At 32.6% G+C, this 22,922-nt stretch overlaps 3 protein-coding genes across 3 annotated transcripts; all 3 read left to right on the top strand.

Annotated features, from left to right (window-relative positions):
• Window positions 1-317: 317 nt before the first annotated feature.
• LOC131958526 (fibroleukin-like) lies at window positions 318-3,925 on the top strand. The gene is made up of 4 exons (XM_059323611.1): window positions 318-1,148; window positions 1,488-1,601; window positions 2,597-2,716; window positions 3,554-3,925. Exons 1-4 carry the CDS (start codon window positions 318-320, stop codon window positions 3,923-3,925), a joined length of 1,437 nt encoding a protein of 478 aa, XP_059179594.1.
• Window positions 3,926-6,702: 2,777 nt separating this feature from the next.
• LOC131958520 (angiopoietin-related protein 7-like) lies at window positions 6,703-12,122 on the top strand. The gene is made up of 5 exons (XM_059323606.1): window positions 6,703-6,890; window positions 7,605-8,542; window positions 8,765-8,878; window positions 10,274-10,393; window positions 10,959-12,122. Exons 1-5 carry the CDS (start codon window positions 6,836-6,838, stop codon window positions 11,325-11,327), a joined length of 1,596 nt encoding a protein of 531 aa, XP_059179589.1. The 5' UTR covers window positions 6,703-6,835; the 3' UTR covers window positions 11,328-12,122.
• A 4,733-nt stretch (window positions 12,123-16,855) lies between these two features.
• Window positions 16,856-17,884, top strand: LOC131958523 (FMRFamide receptor-like). Its single transcript, XM_059323609.1, has one exon. It carries the CDS (start codon window positions 16,856-16,858, stop codon window positions 17,882-17,884), a length of 1,029 nt encoding a protein of 342 aa, XP_059179592.1.
• Window positions 17,885-22,922: the final 5,038 nt, after the last annotated feature.

Below are 22,922 nucleotides of genomic sequence, written 5' to 3'. Positions count from 1 at the left end.
GTATCAGGGAGGTGTAAAACGTCGAGATTTGTGAATTACACTTATTTTTACTTCAACATTATTACATTTTGTTAAATTTCAAAACATTGTTGCTACATGTGCTTCGAGTATACATTATGAAACAAAATAGTTTAACTATAACTTAATTAGTATTGTCATATTTTGTACATATATACAGTGTTAAACATAATTTATTTCTAGGTTTAAAAATAGATATACACAGAGAATATTTTTACCACGGCAAGGATTTATTTTGTGCACAACTCCAGTGTACAGAAAACATAAGAGAAAACACTCAGATATCAACTCTTGTCAACATGTCAGTCTATAGGATCAGTGAACCAGAGGGGAAGATTTTGGTGGCGTCTATTTCAGAAGCAGATTCAAACCTTCAAGATTACAATAAAAGGGGAATTAAAAGAAATATATCTAAAAGTTTTGCGGAAATTGTCCTATTTTTATCAAAACATTCAGACTGCAATGGGGGTATTTTCCTATGTGAAATACATTATGTGAACAAAACCGGATCCATTGACAGTATTGGGAAAGAGACCGACAGCTTACAGAAAAAATCACGTGAATCTTATATAATAATGAACTTGAAAGCTAAAACATCTGACTATGTTAAATCTGTTGACACATTGGCCGATTTTCTCAAATCGTTTGAAGACCCAGACAGACTAAAAGGTGCAGACATGACAATGTCATTACAGATGTTACATTCTGGTGGCGATAAGTCAACTACAGAGAAGAGATTTAGTCTTGAAGATACAGTTTTCAAGAACGATTTTTATCTGATTCCGACAAATAAATTTGAAAACATGATGGATAAAAAGATACAAAATTTATCTATTGATGTAAACAAAACGCTACAAATATTGGAAAACAAACTAAATACACAAACAAAGTTAAATATAAATAGTTTGGCTGTTTTAAACGAATCCATCCAAACAATGTTAGCCAACACACAGAACCAAACAGAGCAGCTCAGTGTCAGATTAAATGAGATGGAAACAAAGATGAAGAAATATATCACAACAGAAAACGTTAATACAACATTAAATTTGGTTGATGGTCTCAATAAAACTCTACAAGAATTTACAGATGAATACAAGGATAGTATCCAGAATATATTATACACGACACAGGTAAATCAATGATACAGAACTATATTTTAACTTTAAGTACCATTTTGGTGTTTTATTTTAAAGATTTTAAATTATTAATTCTAGACTTTATTGACAGATACTCAAGAGTTTCAAAATACTGTTATTTTTTTTTAAATCAAACCTAAGGTTAAATCTGCCACGTGTAATTGTATTTGAAATATTTTAATTAAATAACATGAAATAAACAACATGAAACTAGTTAGGGTGGCAAACATCTACACATTTCGTAATTTATAGCTCACGATTCACTAAATCTAATTTCTCTTACATAATAGCTTATTGATTTTTTAGAAGATATTTGCATTGTATTCGATATAGTGTGTAAGGAACGATAACTCAAGTCTACCGGAACGTCTACATGTCAAACTAAACGAAACAAAACAGGCCTTGTGTGATACCAAAACAGACGGTGGAGGTTGGATTGTAATACAGGTACTGTATATTCTCAGCCTCACTAAAAATAAGTTGTTTTTCAACATGCAGAAATCTTAGATTATAAATTTTAAAAAATTCTAACTCGAAGTGAAAATAGATTATTTTACTATCCAACAAAATGTGGTTAACTTATTGTTCTACTAGTTGTGTAATTGTATTTGGTCAAATATTGAAGCTTTTGTTTAGAAAATCAGACGTCTTAATTTAAATTCAACGAAAAAGGGTTTTCCCTTTTGTTTCACCTATCCGGCAATTTTATGTTTCTACAGTAAAAAAAAACAAAAAGCAACTATATTAATTTAACAATGTATCTTCATATTATGCTCTGAACAGATTTAAAAAATATATTTTATAAAATTCAACCAATATATTGAGTCAAGCATTGTTTTACATTTCAACATTATGTGCTAAATACTAATTTATAGTTAACAAAATACGTTTTAAATTTCAACTACATAATTTGTTATCGCTTCCCCAGAACCCAACTGTTCTTACTTTATTGTGTGTGTGGGGGGGGGGGCTGTTTTATAGGTATTCATTGTTATAAAGTATCATGTCTTAAACAATTTGTTCCCATATTTTTCACCACATGTACACAACAATTCCATTTCATCATGTGCTTAATGTAGAAATATTAAGGAAAATCAAACTTTAAGCTTTGTTGTGAACAATAATTAAAACTGGAGAAATACCAGTCTGATTCCAATTAATTTATATCAGTGGTCTAGCGGTAGATAGCTGGACTGCTAACCCGTAAGTCTCGAGTTCGAATCGGGGTTCAAGTCAGTAGATCGTCCCTGAGTCCACCCAACTCTGAAGGGTGCCTAACTCACGTTAGGGAAAGTAAAGGCGGCTGGGCATAGTGCTGACCACATTATCTCTTCATATGCCGAGGTCACAGAAACAAGTGAACTCTACTTCACTTGCCCCATAGACCGTCAGGTTTGAAAGGGAAACTTTACTTTTACATATTTTTCCAATGTTTTCTTTAGAGACGGGTGGCAGGTGATGTGAATTTCACCAGAAATTGGAACGACTACAAAAATGGTTTTGGATCATTGGCTGGAGATTACTGGCTGGGAAATGACTGGATCTCAAAACTTACAAAAACTGTACGTTATATTTTATGTAGCATTTCTGCAATCTCACACACTTTGTATTTTACGCTAGATGAAAGCAAACATCAGTTTATTTGGATCCTAACCTAGGCAGTATGTATTATATAAATATGAATTTACAAATAATTTTTAGAATGATAATATCAATGGCGTGAACAGACGTTGTGTTTTGAAATGTAATTGTTTATGAATAAGTGTGATTTTGATGTTTGAATAAGTGGAGAATTATTTCATTGTTTTAGTTAATTGTGTAAATTACACACCATCCTGCTGTGAGCTATCTGTCGTATCGTTGTTGTATATAATGACTGTCGAAAAAATTGGAATCGAAACATCATTCCGGTATATACGTTCTACCAGGTTCTTATACGATATTTCTGTGTAAAATGTTAGTTTGTCACTGTGTTCTAGGATTTGTGTTTTCTTGTCTATTGTGTCGTTAGACGTGTTTGAATAAACTGTGTTTTCTCGTTTAGTTTGTGTATAGTATAGATGGAGGCTTCAAGTTTTATAAAAGATATTAAAACGAGCCTTTTTATTATTTGGTCTAGGGTTTGTTACACGTTTGTAGTTTGTATTTATATGTTCTGCGACGCGTTTGGGTCAGATGACGCAATGATTGGTAAGAGACTAATAGCGTTGCTTTAGCCGAAAAAAAAGTAGTTTATGTTTGCTTATTTGTAGAAATCAATTAGAAATTACACTAATGAACATGTCGCCAATTTAATATGTGCACAGCAATTAGAAACGCTACCCCGACACAAATTACAACGCTACCTTGCTTCAGTATTTACAGTTAGTAAAAATATCTGTTATCATTTGTGTTAACAGGGCTACAGTGAACTAAGGTTTGACATGAAATATAAAGGTAAATCCTACTACGCCGTGTACAGTAATGTGACGGTGGGAAATGAAGCAGATTTGTATAGGATAAAGTTTACATTCAAGACAGGCAACGTTATAGATAGCTTTAGTAATCACTATGGAATGGCGTTTTCCACATTTGATAAAGACAATGACGGATATACTGAAGGCCATTGCGCCCAGCTATGGAGGAGCGGCTGGTGGTTTAACATGTGCCATAAGGTGAACACGAACGGCGCGTGGGCAAGTAAAGTCTCAGCTGAAGGAATTAACTGGGAAGGTCTAACACAACATACAGATTCTCTGGAACAGGTTGAGATGAAACTACGTCGACTTTAACCTTTCAAGAAACAAATTATAGTTAAATATTGTTTCAAATGTTATTTTTATATTAAAATTGTTACATCTGAAGAACAAATATTTTTTTACAATAGTTTCGCATCATTAATATTGTGTAGACTTTAATAAATGTGTATTTTTAAAAAGTTGACTTGTTTTACTTATGTCTTTAATTTAACAGTAGTCAATACAATACAATACATTTATTCATTTTGCTAAGCTTGCGTGTGTGGCTATCGTGAAAGGGCGGACTCGGGATCATAGGCAGTATAATGGCAATTGTAAAATGGCCCTTCTTTCTGAAATGACAATTTTACTATGTGTATCGTCGATCATAAAATCTAATCGCCAAAATAAAAAAAAAAGCGTATAAATGAGTGAACTGTACAAAGGCAAATATTAAAGCTACAATTGTCATTGTTCGAAACCGCAACAGTGTAAAAAGCAATTAAAACTTTACCTCGCATTGTATATTTAAACAATACAATCACCCCAACTCATTCACATGAAATAACAGCGTCAGTAATTGCCAGACTCTAACTTATGCATTTAAACTGAACGTTCTATCATTTCATTTTCTCATTTCAAAAATTCCTTTAACTTTTGCGTCGTACTTTTAACAACTTTTAGAAAAGAAACTCAACTTGTTTTAGCGCATTGCATGTTTAAAAATTTAGTACACTATTTTTTTTTCTATTCTCACTTTAATCTTTAAAAAAATGTTATCCTCTCAAATGTGTTCTTTCTTATCTGGTATCATTGACAGCTGGTATGTATTTAGTTGAGCTTAAGATATACATTTTATTATGCAGTATTAACCGTCTCAGAAACTCTCAAATGGGGAGTTGAAATGTTTAGAAAATAATTTGCAGTGCAATAAACGCATAATTATATTAAAACAAAAACGTGGTTCTTGAATACATTTCTTTGGTTTTGTGTATTTATTTATTTTATTTTTGGTAACTTACACCAAAAAAAATTAAAACACCCAAAAAGTTTTTCTTTTCTCATCGATAAATGTTAACGTTAGCTAAATCAAGTCTTGCTATTCTACACAGAAAAAAACACTTGTTTTGCTTTAAGTATAAATTGTCTTGTTGTACAAATTATCTAATACTTTACGAAATATCTACTTCTTGTCCAACCAACTTTCTACTATTTTACGAAATATCTACTATCTTGACTAAAGGAACATTTGTTTGCCCTACGAACACCCCATTTTCCTCTCTATAGCTATAACGCCTGAGCAGAATAATTAGATCAAATAATAATTTCTGCAGTAAAAAATTAAAATTGTGTGTCTAGGAACATTTATTTGTTTTACTAACATCGAATCTTATACACATGGATTACTTAACTTTTAGTGGTCTATACATGCAGCCTGCAATTCGTATGCTGCTCACCTTGATTATTCTGTTTTGATTATACTTAAACCAGACGTTGTTGGCAACACTTTGCTCCATCCAATTATAGCCTTGTCTAAATTTAAATGTTAACGCAGATATGTGTGTATTTTTTTATAGGGTTAAGACAGATTAAAGAGCGCTTCCATGACAAATGATCACAGGAAAAATTACTTCACACTTATTATCCTAGACAAAATATCTCACGGACAAATTTTATCAGGACAAATTATATCAAGGACAAAAATTATCTGACAAATTATCTCAGCTGGTTTATCTGAGATCATTTGTCTAAGATCATTTGTTCTGAGATTATTTGTCTTGTCATCAAAAATACAAAAAGTACATGCTATAAAATTGATACAAATCACTTTTCAATGACAGTTTTCATTTCTGGCTAAATGTGAAGTTGAGATGAGAATTTTGGTTTTGGTTTCGGTTTATATAAAAAAGAGAACAATATCAACCTAGCGCCCACTGTATTTCTCTATCAACGGGTCATTTATAAAAAAATCTTGAAGTGCAATTTCGAAAAATATGTATTTGATTAACTTTAAAATTCGGTTGTCTTGTCGAAAATAGAAACAAATAATTCGCTTTAGCGGGGTAGGGGAACCCACATCAAGCTATAACTAGCGATTAAACGAACGCGTACAAAAAAACCTTTACGCTTTAATTTTATCCAGTTATTTTCTTTTTTCTTTACAGTTTGGAACGAATTCAAGGTCTTTATCATTGTTGTATTTACCTTTTAAACAATAGCCCCCCCCCCCATGTTCATCACAAGTGTAATTGTTTATTCGTGTCACGGGGACTTTATAAACAACGTTGGGTGTCTCATGTTCATTTGTCTGCTTAGATAAACAAGTCTTGGGTTTGTTGATCATGGCGTATGAGTTTTGAGCTGTATTTACAATCAAATGATCCATTTCAATTTTTTGTCTCAAGGTAAGTTAGATATTTAAAAAAAAGTAAGAACAAATTGGTTTCCTTCCGCTTGGAAAAAAAGGAAAATGAAAATAAATGCAAAACTTGTAAACGTTGCAACTGTTAATATTTATTGTAATAACTTTTATTTTATCAGCTTTAAAAATATTGTGTCTTCGCTGAGTCCAGTGTTATACAATATTTTTTTAAAAATAAAAAATAATCCAATCAGATGATTTAATCACAACTGAAAAGAAGATTTTACGGTAGCTAGCAAGGCTGAAAAACAAAGTCTTGCAATGCTAACCGAACCTTAAGGTAAATCTGTATTTATTCGTGCTGTTATTTAAATAAAACAGAAACTGTTTATAAACCTTCCGTGAGCATGTTCTAAGCTAACTGAGCTCGCCAAAGTAAAGCTACGTCAGACATGTAATATTTTATTTTCTTCATTGTCTGAACGTCATACTATTTAAAGTTGTCTTTGCCCGAGAATCATTAGTTAAGTTGACTTCCCTTAGATATTGTGTGTCCAAAAGAACGAAGTTGTGATAAATCCTAACATTGCTACCGTATTACAATGATTGCCGTGTTGTTCCTCGTTACAACTGCTGTAATTATCAACACTTGCACAGGTAAGTTTTTATTTTGAATATTTTTAAATGTTTTTTTTTCTTTTTGTTGAAAACAATTGTATAACTATTTAATTATCGATTGTATTATATTTTGGAAATTATATATTTCCTTTTAATCAAATAACATTTGTATTCGTAATCGGTTACGATATTATGAAGTTTATGCTCTATTCAATGTCATTATCTAATCCGTAATAGTTTGGAGTCTAATTTTTGCCATGGTAATCAACAATGTGGACTCTATTTTGTTGTTGGAAATTATCCTGACTTTAATATACGGATCTTTCTTATAACATTTGGTTATATTTACATTTTATTCTTCACGAGGCGTTGCGGCTTTTTAAAATTTCAATCGTTTAAATTCTGGGGATACAATATATTAAAAATCAAAACTTGAGGCATAGCCAAATTTTATTTATACACCTGAGATTTAACTTGTCACACATTTTCAGAACATAGTAATTTGAATCATATTGAGCTAAACAAGAATCATCTTGATTCTAAACATACATTACATTCTTAACATGCTTAGATTAATTGGTAATAATTTATTTTCATCTATTATAAGGAATGTTTTACTACTTTGAAGTTGTTGATTATTAGAAACATAAAATTTCAGACGCCCAGATAACCAATTATCTCAAGAATCTTAACTCATTTATTTCTAGCCTTTCCTATATTTTGAAATATTATTTTCTATCTTTGCTATCACAGGCCTAAGTATTAACATGAAGAGAGAATATGTTCACCACGGCAAGGATTTATTTTGTGCACAACTCCAGTGTACAGAAAACATAAGAGAAGACACTCAGATATCAGCTCTTGTCAACATGTCAGTGTATAGGATCAGTGAACCAGAGGGGAAGATTTTGGTGACGTCTATTTCAGAATCAGATTCAAAGATTCAAGATTATACAAAAGTTGGAACTAGAGGAAATATAACTAGAACATTTGCTGAGATGGTTGTGTTGTTTTCAAAAAAGTCAGACTGCATTGAAGGCATTTTCACATGCGAAATTCATTATTTAAATACAAACGAATCGGTCGCTAAAATAGAGAAAAAGACTGATCGCTTTCAAAGAAAATCAAGTGAATCTTTAATAATGATGAACTTGAAAGCTAAAACATCTGACTATGTTAAATCTGTTGACACAATGGCCGATTTTCTCAAATCGTTTGAAGACCCAGACAGACTGAAAGGTGCAGACATGACATTGTCATTACAGATGTCACATTCTGGTGGCGATAAGTTCAGCACAGACAAAAGTGTGGATGCAGTTCTCACTGACGATTTTAATATTATTCCGTTTTCTACATTTGAGGACCTATTACATTATAAAATAAAGAATTTAACACTTGATGTAAACAAAACATTACAGATGATGGAAAACAAAGTTAATTTAGCAACAGAGTTAAACAAAAATAGTTTATCTGTTTTAAACGAATCAATCCAAACAAAGCTAGCCAACGCACAGAACCAAACAGAACAACTCAGTATCAGATTAAATGAGATGGAAACAAATATAAAGAAAACAATCACACAAGAGAATATCAATACAACATTAAATTTAGTAGCGGGTCTCAACAAAACTCTTCAAGGTTTTATAGACGAATACAACGGGAATCCCCTGCAATTATTATATGTAAAACAGGTAACTATATAACACCGTTAGTTTAAATATTTCCAGCATTCTCAACTATTTTAGGTTGTTGTTTTTTTTTTAAATTATTATTAAACTAAACTACTAAGTCACTAAGTCACTAGCTCATTTTTCATGTATTATTTCTAAAAAAAATTCTTTTTTTTCTTAAAAGAAACTATTCAACATTGATTTGCAATGATTTTTTTTAAAAATTGCAATGTTTTTACCTAGTGTGTCAGAAATGATATCGCAAGCCTGTTAGATAAAAAGATTATTAAACTAAACGACCAGAAACTGGCCTTGTGTGACACTAAAACAGACGGTGGAGGTTGGATTGTTATACAGGTACTACAGTTTTTGTCACCTCATATCCTATATAAAACATTAGCAGCGAATTAAGTTATTTTTCAATATCTATACGCATTTTAATTATAATTACAACATATTGTTTAAAGGTAGCTCGGTAAACATAATTTTACAAACAATATGTGTATCAATATGGTATAAATTGATATGAAATCAGTGTAATCGAACTTTTCATCGTTTAATCTGAACTGTCATTGATTGTAGTAAAGTTCTATTTTGAACTTTTTATAAGCATTGCATCTCAACATTTATATTATATATATATATATATATATATATATATATATATATATATATATATATATATATATATATATATATATATGAGGAATAAGTTAAATAAATATTCCAGGGGAGGGGTTTCTGTATCATTCTAGTGTTAAGAAGCTAGTAGATTATTTTATTACTGCTACGTTTATTATTTTTAAATACTTGTAATGAGTATTATGTGTTTTCTTTATGATAATATTTTGACTTTAATGTAACTATATAGTGTGCATTATATCCATATTTGCCTGTGTTTTGAGTGAGAGTTTTTGGCATTGTTTAATCATCTTAGTATTTCTATTTTTTGTCATTATCACAACGTGTATATCTTGTTAAGAATCATTGTGGCGGGTCGATAAAAATATAACACCGAGCTTGAGATTATATAAAGTGACAACTTTATTTAATTGTAATTTGAAGTATAATCATAAATATAGAGTTGACTAAGTGTATAACATACACATTGAAATAAAATAGTAGAACAAACTGGCGATAGATACTTGAAAAATGGCACTGGATCACACCGACTTTCGTTCACAGTTATCGGACATAGTCAAGTCTTAAATTTAGCCTGTCGATTGGCCGACTTTTTTTAACGGTTGTCATGATAATGATGGCTGCCAAAAACGACGATACCGTAATTCCGTTTTTTACCCAAGTTTCATTGTCAATTCAGAAATATATACTTATAAACGTTATTTTTTGCTTATTATTTAACGGTACCGATCTATTTTTAACAGTGGAGATTAGTGTTTGATGCAAAATTGCCATGTATACATTTTTTTGTCTAATCGCGCCCATTTTACCAGCAGAATTGTGTTATCTGCTAGATTTCTTCCTATTCAATAACACGGCTGGTAAGAATATTCTAGAAAGTTTAGGGTACATCACTCCCGGTTTATTTCACAATAAATTCTCTAGGCTATCGATTAAATTTGATAAATAAAATTGGTATCAAATTAGATGTAAATAAATGTAATTTTTAATTGTTTAGGTCATCTTGAAAAATAATGAAGTTTAAAATCTCAGGCGACACCCTTCCTTTAAATACCAATTATGTGAAATATTGTTTAAGTTTTCAAATTTATTTTGTTTTGTTTGTTTAAGCGACGTGTGGTGGGTGACGTAAATTTCACCAGAAACTGGAGCGAATACAAAAATGGTTTTGGATCTTTGGATGGAGATTTTTGGATGGGAAATGACTTGATCTCAAACCTCACACAGAACGTACGATAAATTTGTCTTAGATTTTATTTGCTAAAGTATAATTACAGTACTTCTTCGAATACATTGTAATTGTATCACCGTAAAGTCGAGATTTCCATTTTCTGCTATTTTGTTCTCGTTAAAAAAAAATTCTGAAAATTAAAATAAAAGCGCAGTTGATAAAAATTTTAAGTGCATAGTAATTGAATTCCTTATTCTTGTTAAATAAATTATTTTTTAATGACAAAATGTTCAAGTTTATACTCGTAAATACGTAGTAATAAAAATACGATGCCATCAATGGGAAAAAAAGGCGACATCTTGACAATGCTTTCAAATCGTTAAAATTAATTCTAAGATCACTATTATGGATGTATTATAAGTTGATGGAATAACAGCGTTTGAAAACCAATAATTAATTAATTAATACTTAAGGATAATTCGTAAATTATCAAAATGCAAATTTCAATGTTTTGACTACCATGCTTAAAATGTACGTAGACGAATATTTTTATAACCATAAATTCAAATATTTTAGCCTGTGATACACATTATTTAAAAGAAATTTTCCTTTTTGTTTTTACAGGGCTACAGTGAGCTGAGGTTTGACATGAAATTTAAAGGTAAATCCTACTACATGGTGTACAGTAATGTGACGGTGGGAAATGAAACAGATTTGTACAGGATAAAGTTTATATACAAGACAGGCAACACTATAGAGCAGTTTAGTTGGCACAATGGAATGGCTTTTTCCACATTTGATAAAGACAATGATGAATCTTCTAGAAATTGTGCAGAGAATTACAAAGGGGGCTGGTGGTTTAACAATTGTCGCCTAGTGCACGCTAATGGAGTATGGCAAAGTCAAGTTAGTAGTGAAGGCGTTGCCTGGTTTGGTTTAACACTAAATGACAATTATCTAGATAGTGTCGAGATAAAGATTCGTCGGCTCTGATTACCAAAATATAAAGTGTGTCTCCTTTAGGTATGACTTTTTTTTTAAACATACTCGCATCCCTTTTTGTTGCAGTGTGTTGGGTATGGTGTACTACTCACTAGAAGAGTGTAAGCCAATATATATATATATATGAAAAATTGATATTGTCTGGCAGCGGGTTCCTGAGACCGGCAATTAGTGTACATTAGGACGAGGGCAGCGGCAGCCCTGAATAGTCAGTTATCTTTACATATTTTAATTATTTTGCGCCATACAGTTCACAATACATGCTACAAAATTTGTAAATGCATGGTTTTATACCCTTGCTCAACTATACTTATTGGTGCTTGAAACATTTTCTTGGCTCATTAGCTTCTGTTTTGTATTTGCTTATCCCATCTTTCACAATTTTATAAAAATATCTGAAAGATTGAATTTAGTTCTAAAAATGTATTTTTCGATAAGATTTAAAAAAATTAAGATATCATATGATCATGAACAGCAGCATATGTGATGCAATTTAATTAGCATCGGGGGTTTTTCCACCCAAACTATAAATATTCAGTAAACGTTCCTGTTTTTTATCATCATCATTTCCCGTTAGTGCCCAAGACACATGTGTCAAATTAAGTAGAGTTCATAAAGCACTATGCCCAGCCGCCTTTGTTTTCCCGCTAGGCCACGCCGTCCCATTCTGTTTTTACATGCTTTTATTTAACTTGCTTCTTCTGTCTGTCTGTCGCCCGGTCATGGATCAAAACTGCCAAGCGAAAAGTGATCAATTCTAACTGACCGATTTGTTTCAAACTTGGCACCCGAGGACAATGCAATCTGACTTAATTGGATATATAATTAATTTTTAATGAATTATTTAAAATTTCATATATAAAGTACTATTTCACGCGCTATTTTACGCCCACTTTTCATTCTATTTTGTTTTTTATTTTATTTTATTTTGCAGCAAGCTATATATTTTAAATTTAGTAGTATAGTATTTTAAGTGTACATTTTAAACATAGCAGCTCTCTTCACTTTATTTGTGGTATATTTTTTTTAAATCTAAAGAAATATTACCGATATATGATGGTACCCCTACTGTTTTGAGATTATTAAAAGTTAACCAACGAGTCTAGTCTCAGATTTTTAAAAATTTTATGTCTAGCCAAATTAAAAAGAATTTTACAAATTAATAGACGTAAACAAAAAACTAGCCGTTAGTTTACACCTAGTTACCTTTGTTAAGTATTTAAAAAAATCTGTTTACTAATAAAAACAATCAATCAAATAGTTTCAAATATTTTAAGTTTACCCTTGGTAAAAGAATTTCTAAACGGAGGTAAATAAATAGTTACAAATATTTCAAGTTTGCCTACCTTTGGTAAATATAAATTTTAGTTTAGTGTATCGCGGATTTCGGCAACGAAAATATCTAGTTTCATCATATAACTTCTAAATGCAAATAATAAATGAAATCTATAAAACACTACATAATTAGTCTTAACAGCTAGAACTTTCCTGTTTTCAATTTTTTTTCAATATAAAGACATTTTTTTAATTTGAAAAGCGATTAGACATGACTGTTATTTCCCTTAAGAGAGTTGCACTTGATTTTATTACAATAATTACGATTTCAAGACACGGGTTTGACTTTTAACGACAACCTTTATGGCTAACGGCACATAATATTAAATGCGCGTCGTCTTGATTCCATTTTCAACATTTTTTACGACTTAAACCGCTCAAAAATTACATTATCATTTGGATAAATTCTAATTACATACTCAACTTTTAGCAATAATTTCTCGTTCAATGTTTACTACTCCACACAAATAAATGGTATCGATTCGTGGATCAATCAAAAACACAATTTTTGTTCGGGGTCATGATAATCACCTCGCTTAAAGCGCAATCAATATTTGCAAATTTACTTTTTTATTTGAAAAACGTAAGTTGAGGTATAACAGTTTACAAAAAGGTAAACTAGGTGCAATCATTTAAAGAGAAGCGACACAGATCTACTTACACAAACGCCTGAATTAACTTGCCGATTTTCCTATCGTTTCGTCAATAATCGGTGTTTATTTTCATTTTCCGCCCGAGAAGTAAATATATACTAATTTTGTCGAGAAACTAAAATTAACAAATCAATAATCAGATGGGTAGAAATAGATTTAATTTTCAATGCCGCGGGAGATTATTTACGTGAGGATTCTGGATTACTTTGTTAAGTTTTGAAACTGCGATCAAGTTCTAGTTAGAGTGAGTTTTGTACTTTAACAGGTTGTCAGGGAACTATTTGCTATTTAACATTAAAACTGACGGGTCGAATATAATTTATTGTAATCAGTCATTGAGGTAAAGCCCATAGTTGTATTACACCACATCGCCCTCACACATAGGTGTACATCAAGTGGCCGGATGTGTTTTTTGTGTACGTTCCGGGTGAATTCACAAGACAATAGATGCAATAAAATAGGGTACGGTAAATCCAAGAATATAGGGTCCGGTAGATGCAATAAAACAGGGTCCGGTTTACACAAGGTACATCACATAGACATTAATACATGATGATCAGCCCATGGTAATTAATATTTAAACATATTACATTGTTATTCATTTATAGGACACAATGAGTAAGAAAAACTAAAGCTTATTCCGGTCAGTATTTATCCTCTAACCGTACCGCTTTTGTTAGTCCTTATATCAGCCCGAGGCTGTAAAAAAAATAGTTATCCCCCCCCCCCCGACCTAACATCCCTGACCACCGGTCAGTGTAGCGATCACACTTGTCATGTCAGCAACTAAAGGTCACATTAATTTCCGCCCACCGTGTCTGAAAACATTGTTCTCAATTACATGGTTCCGGAAATTGTCCAACGTACAAGGTACATCGTACGACACTTGTATCAGGACACACCAAACATAAATAATTGAGGTTAGGGTACAACAAGATTTAAAGCATCTATCATCACAACCTCTCAGATCCAACCGTGACCTCCACCTTCAACATTCATCGCTACACACCTCCTTCCTCTACCCTCACAACACAGCGCTTTTACTCGACCAGTCGCTTCTCATGTTACCCTCGTTCACTCCGTACAGCAAAGTACACGTCAACAAACCCGCTGTCACTCGACCAGTCGCTTCCCTTGTTACCCTCGTTAACTCCGTACAACAACATACACGTCTACACACGCTGTCACTCGACCAGTCGCTTCCCTTGTTACCCTCGTTCACTTCGTACAACAACACACATGTAAACACACCCAGCTTCGCGCTACAATACTAATGTGTATCCGCAGTGATCCATCAAACGTACACATCTGTCATTCACATGACATCACCACACTTACTTCGTGCTACTTAGTCATTGACATTTAAGTTACAATACACAATCATAAGTATATAATGTACAGCACATTAATAAATATGCAAGGTAAAACATATAGCAATAAGTACATAATGTAGCATATTTACAAAAATACAAAGTACTATACTTTGCCATTTGATTATAATGTACTAGCCGCAGACCCGTGCTCCGCCAAGGTAAATCTTTTTTATGTGTACCATCTTAGGAACAGAGATTTAATGATTTGTTATACTATAGTGCTACACTTGCATATCCCCTTAAAGCAATTAAAGCAAAATGAATAAGCAGCTAACTACATCATTATCTTTCTATAAGGAGTGTGTAAAAAATTGTCGCAATTATAATCTTTATGTTTTTTTGGAAGGGTTCTAAGAGAGACATAGTTTATTTAATGAGAATTCAATACATTAAAATAACAGCGCCGACCACCATAAAATAGACCTTACCACACAATTACAGCAATCTGAAAAAAAATTCAACACTGTACCGACCCACACCTAACTTATTCTCCTAGCCCAGGGGTCGGCAACCTTTTGATACGCAAGAGCCAAAAGCTACAATTTACAAAATTTCCCAGTTTTTAAAAAGCCACAATTTATAGTTCAATATTTTGGTATTTGATTAGGATTAGGTAAATAAATTTGATTTGTTATTTAAAATAAATAGCATTAAATATGAAATAATATTTATCCATATAAAAACATAGACATGTTTTGGCAGAATAGTAAAATTAGTAAACAAATAATATTATTCTAGGACTATCTCAATCCGCTTTAGCAGATGTTAAATTTAATTATTTTTTTTACGGATATCACCGGCTCAGGAGGTGTCTCCCATTAGCCAGTCAGGCCTCAACACGGCAAACGCCGACTTTCTGGCTTGGATATCGGTTTGAATAACATGCATCGTACGTTTCTAACCTTTGGTTCTCATATAAGGCTTATCTTCCATCCCACTGAACGCAGGGTAAAGTCGTACCCCACCGTCCAGTAAAAATGAAATTATATAACTATTAACATTTGTGCAAGGAGCTGGAGAGCCGCATCTAGACGTCAAAAGAGCCGCATGCAGCTCGCGAGCCACAGGTTGCCGACCCCTGTCCTAGCTACACCAACCCGCAAGCACAACTCGTACATCACTGTATTATCCAAACGGCTGCATCAATATGTTTTTATGCTGATATAGCAACCAAAACCGTTACCCTACTGTTATTATGTTATTAAAATGTATCCACCTTTTCTGAGAGTCTAAACGAAAATAATATTTGACATTGATCCTTTTAATATGTTTTAGCAGTGAGCGTGTATTTAATATTTTCTTGACGTTATGCGAAAGAGTAAAAACAGTGGCGACTATAAAATACATTTAAGTCGCTATATAAACAAACCTTACTCTTTAACTTATAATAAGACAATTCGATGCACTGAAAAGCACTGCATGGTGCGATGTTTACTTTTATGGTTCCCAAATCTATGGCGATGACGGAAGGAAGAAAGGACTGATACACAACCAGCCCGCTTATATTATAGATATAATGCATTAATGTGCAGCACATTAATAAATATACAAAGTACTATACATAATCAGTAGTATATCAGGTCTAGCGCGTTGTCATTCCCATAGGGTAAAGTCATCTTTTTATTCCATTTTTCAAAAAAAGCAATTAGTTAATTACTTAAAGTAAACGCTCACTTTCACCTATTGTCATACGATTCATACATACACATATACACATTGTTTGAATTGTTAAAAAATAGAGATATTTTCATTATTTTAATTGTATTTTCCAGCAAAACTTTCCAATTCACAACTGGGTAAAAACTACGATTCCAAAGTGCCAAACAGAGTGTAAACTATTTATTCGCACCTAACTCCTAACTTTGACCGTCTTTTAATTTGTGTTACTTATTACATTAATAAAAAGATTTATAAGAGTATGTGATTTTTTTGGACTTCTGCATCAAAAGTGAACTGATATATTTTAGTTTTTTAACCTGAATATTTGGATTTCGAAAAACAAATGAAGTTACTTTGTCATTTCGGTAAACAGATATAACAATTCAGCCCAGCATGGCGGCATTTCTCAATGTAAAAGCAATGTGGCTAGCTGAATAAAAAGGTCGAAACACACGTTTTATTTCTTAAAAAAAAGTAATAAAGCTGAACTGCAATTAAAATGATGAATAATCTTGTCAATGTGTCACTACCCGATTTGACTGCTATACAAATGGACACACCTGTACTTTACCTCGACCCTCGCGTCCTCGATTACTTCCTGGTGTTCAACATGGTTGTCTGCGGCACCATCGGGATCCTCGGAATCTGCGGTAACGTGATCAACATCCTCATCTTCTACCGACAGGGCTACAACGACAGCGTCAACATCACCCTCACCTCCCTGGCTCTCAGCGACACGGGGGCGCTGCTCACCCTGCAGGTGTTCCACGTCATGATCAACCCTTGGTTCCCGCAGACCGACCTTGACATTAACGCGCGAGACCTGGTCATGATGGTGTCGTTCTACCCGCACAACTACTTCATACGGGTGTGCGGCTTCGTCACCGCATTCGCCTCCCTGGAAAGATGCATTTGTGTGGTCAGCCCATTGAGAGTCAAACGCATCATCAACACCAAAACAGCTATAGCTATTAATTTTTTTATCTTTATATTCACCGCTTTAAATTTAGTCCCCCCATATTACATTGGTTACTTAGATTGGGTGGTTTTCCCTAACACAAACCGATCCATTGTAACGGTAATTTATCGTCAGAATCCTTATGTTGTTTTTTATGTATCGTACATCATTACAGATCTTCTAGCGCCTTACGCTACGTTTCTTATTATACTTATAAGCACTTCTATCATCGCTGTGAAACTTAAAAACCAGGCGAAATGGAGACAGACTATGGTGAAATCAGCGACCAACATCTCTAGTAAAGAGAAAAAGACGGTGGTCATGCTGTCTACAATCTCAATCGTGTTTGTCGTCTGCTTAATTCCGCAGTCCACCATCCTGACAGCCATGAGCTTCGTGCCGGATTTGAGCTACGGCGGGCGGTATTTTGACGTCACGACCCTGGGGTACTGCGTCTCGTACCTGTCGGAGACTGTCCTCTCCAGTGTCAACATTCTGGTCTATCTTAGAATGAGCCAGAAGTATAAGGAACATTTTTTGCTTATTTTTAAATTAGATGGTCTATCTTAAAATAAGCCAGAAGTATAAGGAACATTTTTTGCTTATTTTTAAATTAGATGGTCTATCTTAAAATAAGCCAGAAGTATAAGGAACATTTTTTGCTTATTTTTAAATTAGATGGTCTATCTTAAAATAAGCCAGAAGTATAAGGAACATTTTTTGCTTATTTTTAAATTAGATGGTCTATATTAGAATGAGCCAGAAGTATAAGGAACATTTTTTGCTTATTTTTAAATTAGATGGTCTATCTTAAAATAAGCCAGAAGTATAAGGAACATTTTTTGCTTATTTTTAAATTAGATGGTCTATATTAGAATGAGCCAGAAGTATAAGGAATGTTTTTTGCTTATTTTTAAATTTAATTATCTATCTTAGAATGAGCCAGAAGTATAAGGAACATTTTTTGCTTATGTTTAAATTAGATGGTCTATCTTAAAATAAGCCAGAAGTATAAGGAACATTTTTTGCTTATTTTTTAAATTAGAAAGTCTATCTTAGAATGAGCCAGAAGTATAAGGAACATTTTTTGCTTATTTTTAAATTAGATGGTCTATCTTAGAATGAGCCAGAAGTATAAGGAACATTTTTTGCTTATTTTTAAATTAGATGGTCTACCTTAGAATGAGCCAGACGTATAAGGAACATTTTTTGCTTATTTTAAAATTAGATGGTCTATCTTAGAATGAGCCAGAAGAATAAGGAACATTTTTTGCTTATTTTTAAATTAGATGGTCTATCTTAGAATAAGCCAGAAGTATAAGGAACATTTTTTGCTTATTTTTAAATTAGATGGTCTATCTTAGGATGAGCCATAAGTATAAGGAACATTTTTTGCTTATTTTTAAATTAGATTGTCTATGTTAGAATGAGACAGAAGTATAAGGAACAGTTTTTGCTTATTTTTAAATTAGATGGTCTATCTTAGAATAAGCCAGAAGTATAAGGAACATTTTTTGCTTATTTTTAAATTAGATGGTCTATTTTAGAATGAGACAGAAGTATAAGGAACAGTTTTTGCTTATTTTTAAATTAGATGGTCTATCTTAGAATGAACCAGAAGTATAAGGAACAGTTTTTGCTTATTTTTAAATTAGATGGTCTATCTTAGAATGAGCCAGAAGTATAAGGAACAGTTTTTGCTTATTTTTAAATTAGATGGTCTATCTTAGAATGAGCCAGAAGTATAAGGAACATTTTTTGTTTATTTTTAAATTAGATGGTCTATCTTAAAATAAGCCAGAAGTATAAGGAACATTTTTTTTCTTTTTTTTAAATTAGATGGTCTATCTTAGATAGAATGAGCCAGAAGTATAAGGAACATTTTTTTCTTTTTTTTTAAATTAGATGGTCTATATTAGAATGAGCCAGAAGTATAAGGAACATTTTTTGCTTATTTTTAAATTAGATGGTCTATCTTAGAATGAGCCAGAAGTATAAGGAACATTTTTGGCTTATTTTTAAATTAGATGGTCTATCTTAGAATGAGCCAGAAGTATAAGGAATATTTTTTGCTTATTTTTAAATTTAATTATTTATCTTAGAATAACCAGAAGTATAAGGAACATTTTTTGCTTATTTTTAAATTAGATGGTCTATATTAGAATAAACCAGAATTATAAGGAACATTTTTTCCTTATTTTTAAATTAGATGGTCTATCTTAGAATGAGCCAGAAGTATAAGGAACATTTTTTGTTTATTTTTAAATTAGATGGTCTATCTTAGAATAAGCCAGAAGTATAAGGAACATTTTTTGCTTATTTTTAAATTAGATGGTCTATCTTAGAATGAGCCAGATGTATAAGTAACATTTTTTTGCTTATTTTTAAATTAGATGGTCTAATTTAGAATGACCCAGAGGTATAAGGAACATTTTTCCTTATTTTTAAATTAGGTGGTCTATCTTAGAATGAGCCAGAAGTATAAGGAACATTTTTTTTCTTTGTTTTAAATAAGATGGTCTATCTTAGAATGAACGAGTAGGCCTATAAGGAACATTTTTGCTTATTTTTAAATTAGATGGTCTATCTTAGAATGAGCCAGAAGTATAAGGAACATGTTTTGCTTATTTTTAAATTAGATGGTCTATCTTAGAATGAGCCAGAAGTATATGGAACATTTTTTTTTTAAATTAGATGGTCTATCTTAGAATGAACCAGAAGTATAAGGAACATTTTTTGCTTATTTTTAAATTAGATGGTCTATCTTAGAATGAGCCAGAAGTATAAGGGATTTTTTTTCTTATATTTAAATTAGATGGTCTATATTAGAATGAGCCAGAAGTATAAGGAACATTTTTTGCTTATTTTTAAATTAGATGGTCTATTCTTAGAATGAGCCAGAAGTATAAGGAACATTTTTTGCTTATTTTTAAATTAGATGGTCTATATTAGAATGAGCCAGAAGTATAAGGAACATTTTTTGCTTATTTTTAAATTAGATGATCTACCAAAAAGTGATTCAGAAATACAAAGAACATTTCAATCACATTTTTTAAATTAAAATAGTCCATCATAGATTGAACTTGAAATAAAAAATTGTTTGCTTAATTAAATGTGTATTTTGTAATTTTTAAATTAGAATGTGTCTCAGATTTTAATTTAAGTTTCCAAATTTAACTGTGTTTATAGATGTATACGCAGTTTTCTTTCTTCATACGTACACATTTTACAATTCGAAATATGTTGCAGACTTTCCTATATCTGAGTTTGGACAAATATATAATCAAACAAATAAATAAATATGCAAACTTGTTAACACGGTAGTGTTTTAGTAGCACATACTAAGGGGTCATCCATAAATGACGTCACGCTTTTTAAAAAGATTTTTACCTCCCCCCCCCTCCCCTCCGTCACACGTCGTCACAAAAAGCCAGACCCCCCCCCCTAAAATGACGTCACACCTCAACCTACAACCCCCCTCAAAATTGCAGTTGAATTTTTTTTAAACATTGATATTTTTCTAAAATCTTGTCTAAACTATTACAATTTATTAAAACAGTTATCTAAAACGCAAAATAACGTCTAAAATTCGTTTTCTAGCATTGCTTTTTTATAATGCAAAAGTGTGACATCGCAACATCTGAACCCCCCCCCCCTTCCCCTCATCACACATCGTCACAAAATTACGGACCCCCCCCCCCCTCCCCCCTACGAGTGTGACGTCATTTATGGATGACCCCTAAGTGTGAGCCAGAAATATAAACAACATTTTTAGCGCAATTTCCTTACAGGAATTGCGATTAGTAGCTCGTCATTTCTGGATGGATATGTGTCCGCAATGGATGTGTGTCCGCAGAGCTTTAAGTCGTATCTCCTCCTCAACGAAGCAATATCGAGGACTAGTTCCAAAAGCAATATGTTAAGCAAGTTCCGAGGATGATTGTGGGCCCAAAAAATTCCCGGAATTCCTTCCTGGATTTCCCGGAAAAGCCAAAAAACCTCGAAAAAATGCAGTTTTTGGCCCATATCTCGGCATCCAGACCACTTAGCGACTTGAAACATGTACCAATCGATTCCTGCCATAATTTAGAACAATATTGCCGAAGAAAGTTTTCAAAAATATCCTTTCGTTCGGTCACAAAAAATGAATTAAGGAAATTGCGCTTAAATTGTCACTAGACTTTTTATTAACTTGTTTTTATCTTCAAATTGGAAATTCCGTCTTGGAATGAGCTAGAAATATAAACAACAGTGTTTTTTTTATTAATGTTTTAATTACATTGATAATGTTACGAATGACCTCAAACAAAAGTAAATAGATTGGTATAACAAAAAACTAATTCGTAGGCCTGATTTTCGACAGCAAGTTAGAATATCATAGTAGTTTTTTTTTATTATCGTAATTAGATTCAAACAGATAAAGTCAGTGTTAGTGTAAAACTAAACTATCCTGCTACTCCCATATTTGGTCGTTCTTGTTTGTTCTTACTCTCTAACAGAGTTTCTTCCAGACATCTCTTCGTCTTCGGGGGGTGGGGAGGGGGGATGTTGGAAGCCACCCCACCCCCCCCCCCCCCCCCCCCCCCCCCCGGAGAAATAAGTCTGGAAGAAATATTGCTCTCTAATAACTATATCTACAAATCTAAAGCTGGTCTAAAATTTGTCACTCTATCTATTAGGTAAACCAGAAGCTAAACTAATCATAAATATATTCCATAACGATCATGTGACTCAAAGTTTTTTAATTGTAAACATATCGCGGCACGAGAGCATTGTGACTAACTAAACGTTGGGCAACTTCCATTTTTTGTGGGATCCATAGTGGTAAGGGGGCAACTGCCCACTAAACCCCTGCCTACGCCACTTGACCCACAAATTGTTTATCGCCCATTAATTTGTCAATTCCAGCTTACTATGAATAACCAACTCTCTTTACATGTCCTTCTAGAAATGTGTGTAGAGTCATTTTTATTCCAAGTGTCTAAATTTTAACTGTTTATGTCTTGACTAGTTTAACCATAAAAAAACTCGCATCCATTATGTAAGAAAATCTTAACACATACGAGCATGAAGCAAGGACCACGAACCTGTTCTAGTCCCCAAGGCAAATTTTACATCCTTGAACTTCCCTTGCTACTCAATAAAATATTAGCCATTTGCACTACGCAGACTACAGTAAAACTCCTACTTCAGAAAAGTCATGTGCCCTGAGTCAATAAAACTCCTCCGACGGTAAAACTCCTACTTCAGAACAGTCATGTTCCCTGAGATTGTGAAACTCCTGAGACGGTAAAACTCTTACTTTAAAATTGTTAAGCTCCTCGAGCCATTAATACTGCCACCTTGAATTTTAAGAGAAATAAAAATGTGTTTACTGCACATGAAGTAACGTTCTATTTTTTTTTTACTTTTGGTATGATGGTGAAGGTGCTGTATACATTAATTCAGTGTCCGAAATACATTTTGTACACTGAAATTCCATCTGTTGTGCAATTCAAATTGATAAAGACAAGGCCATATATATATATATATATATATATATATATATATATATATATATATATATATATATATTGTAATGCTAAATTGTACACCATGTTTTTTTGTG

This window comes from Physella acuta, unplaced genomic scaffold (genome assembly GCF_028476545.2).
Source record: "Physella acuta isolate Inbredline_101_S28 unplaced genomic scaffold, ASM2847654v3 ptg001332l, whole genome shotgun sequence".
In the NCBI taxonomy this organism is placed as follows: Eukaryota; Metazoa; Mollusca; class Gastropoda; family Physidae; genus Physella; species Physella acuta.
The sequence above is the reverse complement of the archived record's forward strand: the minus strand, read 5'-3'. Positions and strand labels throughout refer to the sequence as shown.

Excerpts from the sequence above, each read along its gene's own strand:
- LOC131958523 (XM_059323609.1), top strand. The coding sequence starts at position 16,856 with ATGATGAATAATCTTGTCAATGTGTCACTACCCGATTTGACTGCTATA.
- LOC131958520 (XM_059323606.1), top strand. The coding sequence starts at position 6,836 with ATGATTGCCGTGTTGTTCCTCGTTACAACTGCTGTAATTATCAACACT. Across the intron at positions 6,891-7,604 it reads AATTATCAACACTTGCACAG|GCCTAAGTATTAACATGAAG; the intron begins GTAAGTTTTTAT and ends TTGCTATCACAG. Across the intron at positions 10,394-10,958 it reads TCTCAAACCTCACACAGAAC|GGCTACAGTGAGCTGAGGTT; the intron begins GTACGATAAATT and ends TTGTTTTTACAG.
- LOC131958526 (XM_059323611.1), top strand. The coding sequence starts at position 318 with ATGTCAGTCTATAGGATCAGTGAACCAGAGGGGAAGATTTTGGTGGCG. Across the intron at positions 1,602-2,596 it reads GAGGTTGGATTGTAATACAG|AGACGGGTGGCAGGTGATGT; the intron begins GTACTGTATATT and ends TGTTTTCTTTAG. Across the intron at positions 2,717-3,553 it reads TCTCAAAACTTACAAAAACT|GGCTACAGTGAACTAAGGTT; the intron begins GTACGTTATATT and ends TTGTGTTAACAG.